The sequence below is a fragment of the Protobothrops mucrosquamatus genome, unplaced genomic scaffold, assembly GCF_001527695.2.
Source record: "Protobothrops mucrosquamatus isolate PMUCROS unplaced genomic scaffold, P.Mucros_1.0 scaffold12357, whole genome shotgun sequence".
NCBI lineage: Eukaryota > Metazoa > Chordata > Lepidosauria > Squamata > Viperidae > Protobothrops > Protobothrops mucrosquamatus.
The window spans coordinates 12,328-15,085 of record NW_015398134.1 but is presented as its reverse complement, the minus strand read 5'-3'; the positions used below and the strand labels follow the sequence as shown (position 1 = coordinate 15,085).

Genomic DNA, 2,758 nt, shown 5'->3' with positions numbered 1-2,758 from the left:
AAGAACACACTGACCACGAAGACTTGGCCACTGCAATTAAACAAATGAAACAACTCAAAGATTATATAGACCAGGTCTGTCTTCTACATTTGCTTCAGCATGATGATTATTTTGCACCCTTTTGGATGAATGGGATTTATTGCATGCTACACGGAATATCCTCTAGTTTAATTATCCCAATGGGGATTATGAAATAGGGATTCCTCTTCCTTTAATGCAATGGGATTCGTGGTTTCAGTCACATTCTGGAGCTGCTGTTAGTTGCAAAAGGAAAAACACAAACACAAAATAACTATAGGATATTTCCTCTGTGGCTAATAGGAGGTCAAACTAGCAAACTGGGCTGGGGAATTCTAGTCACAGCTGTTCAGTTTTACGTCTTTGTAGATTCTTCCAGATATGCTCACAACTCAAGTTTAGACAGACAGCAACTAGAGAATTTATTTTTCAAGCAATGGTAATAGCCAGCAGAATTCCTATCACAGGGAGAATTACCTAGTATCAACTTGATTATTCTTCAGAACATTCTCCAACCCATTAAATCGATTGCAGAGTTTATCTCTCTCTGTGTTAACGGCTGATCTGTCACAATGCCTGACTTTGGGGAATATTCTTGTACTGCTGGATTTGGAGTGATCTAAAATGGTTACTTTCTCACTTAAATTTGTGGTTAAATTGCTCTATGCGACATAAAATTAAAGCCTGTTTATTATGTCTTCTGACTGCTATCTACTGTTCATGAACAGTATGTGCTTCTTTGTCCTACATGGCGGCCTTCACGATCTTTCCATTTTTGTATTGTACATAACTACCACTCTTTCTTAAATTGTTGGATTTGGGGGTAGGCCTCAGGATACTTGGAGAGATGCCATTGGTATGGGGGCCAATCTAAAGTCTAGCAGGTAATCTGCTGGTGAGATTTATACAGTTTTTTATTGACATTTGGATTGTCACTTTGGTGATGCAATTTTTGGTTTATATGTTGTTGGTTTTTTTTTATATGCATACCACTGTTTCCTCTGCTGATAAGAATATCTTTTTCTCTTGTGAATTTGATTCTGTTAAAGATGTTATTGATTGTGTTGCGTTTTCCAAGTAACCTTTTTTTATTATTATGACAAGTATTTTGTTACACTTAACAGAATCTGCATTTTGGATTGTATGTGTGGGAGAGCAATTGCTTGCAGATGTTGCATGACTGTTTTTTTTGCTATGAATCCGGAGATAGATGATTTCCATAAGGGTTCCTCTAATTAGTTTGTTCTGTCCATCAGAGTGAAAGTCAGTCCAGAGGCAAAGGTCTTTAGGTTCCATGATTATATTTATTAAATGTTTATATGCTTGGCAAGGTTTAGTACTTTATATAATAAGGCTTGAATGACTGATTTTGGATCCATAGATGTGTAGGGTGTTCTGTCATGAAATGAAGTAATAATTTCATCTTTCTCAATTGTTACGCCTTAGATTTTCTGAAGACCCTGCAATAGTGATTTAATTGTATGTTTATTCCTATTTATGCAATTTCCAATTTTTAGGGTGAATCCTAAGTTGTATGTTGTGGTTTCAGGTAGCAATACAGTTAGATAGCTGATATGTTTCATTTGCCTGTTTTGGGAGCATCTATTAAAAAAAGGGACAATGGACCCACAACTTTTTATATGCTATTCTTCTTTTTTAAGCTGTCCTCTGTTACTTATGTCATTGATAGTTTTCTTGGTTTGCTTTCCAGTCTCTCTTAGGTTTGTATATTTCTACTCTGTAATATATTTATGATTGCACGATAAATGCAACAAATGTGCAAATGCTCAGTTGTTCATCTGGTACACTTTCATCATACAACTGTTAATTTTTACTTGGAGAGTCTACCCTGTAAGACATAAATCATCAGAACTTGTCTGAAGGCAGTCTGCTCCCACAAAAGGCTACTTAGGTGTTTTAAATTTATGCAAAAGTTTTCAGACAGATGACTCTTTATATGAATATTGAAATGAGGGAAATTACATTTTCTTGGCAGACAATAATTTGAGCTGATCTGTTTCAGAAGGTAATGTTTTGAGGGATTATAAAATAGGTTCTCAAAGTTTAATCCAAACATACATAACTCATTCACTGTGCTAATTTTGACTTCACTTTTTTTTTTAAAAAAAAAAACTTCATTTTTTTTTAAAAAAATAACATATAGTTGTTTCATTTGTTTTTTAAAGAATATCTTCTTTTTTATAATTTATTAGTTTTCTAATTTTACAACTAAGTATTTAAAAAGCAACGTGGTGACTGGGTTAATCAATAGTTCAATAACATACATTTGAAGTTTGAAGTTTGAAGTTTGAAGTTTTATTGCATTTATATCCCGCCCTTCTCCCAATGGACTCAGGGCGGCTTACAGCCAATTAAAAACAGAACAATCAATACAAATCTACAAAATTTAAAATCAATTAAGAGATATATACAATAGGCCTATTCATATTTTAAAATTAATTAAAAACCAGTTTAAAATATCCCTAGGCCAGTCCTGCCTGCTGAAACAACCATGTCTTGAGGGCGCGGCGGAAGGAGGGAAGATCCGGAATCAACCGGATCTCTGGGGGCAGCTCGTTCCAGAGGGTGGGGGCTCCAACAGAGAAGGCTCTCCCCCTGGGGGTCGCCAACCGACATTGTCTGATTGACGGCACCCTGAGGAGACCCTCTCTGTGGGAGCGTATCGGCCGGTGAGAGGTAATCTGTGGCAGAAGGCGGTCTCGGAGGTAGCCAGGTCCGA

At 36.3% G+C, this 2,758-nt stretch overlaps 1 protein-coding gene across 1 annotated transcript in view; it reads left to right on the top strand.

Annotated features, from left to right (window-relative positions):
• Positions 1-7: 7 nt before the first annotated feature.
• The window catches only part of LOC107301406 (epithelial cell-transforming sequence 2 oncogene-like), a gene marked incomplete at its 3' end in the record, with an annotated part of 13,478 nt that continues 10,727 nt past the window's right edge, over positions 8-2,758 (top strand). The window contains exon 1 of the mRNA XM_015830637.1: positions 8-74. Coding sequence (XP_015686123.1) covers positions 45-74 — 30 coding nt within the window. The remainder of the gene's footprint in view (positions 75-2,758) is intronic.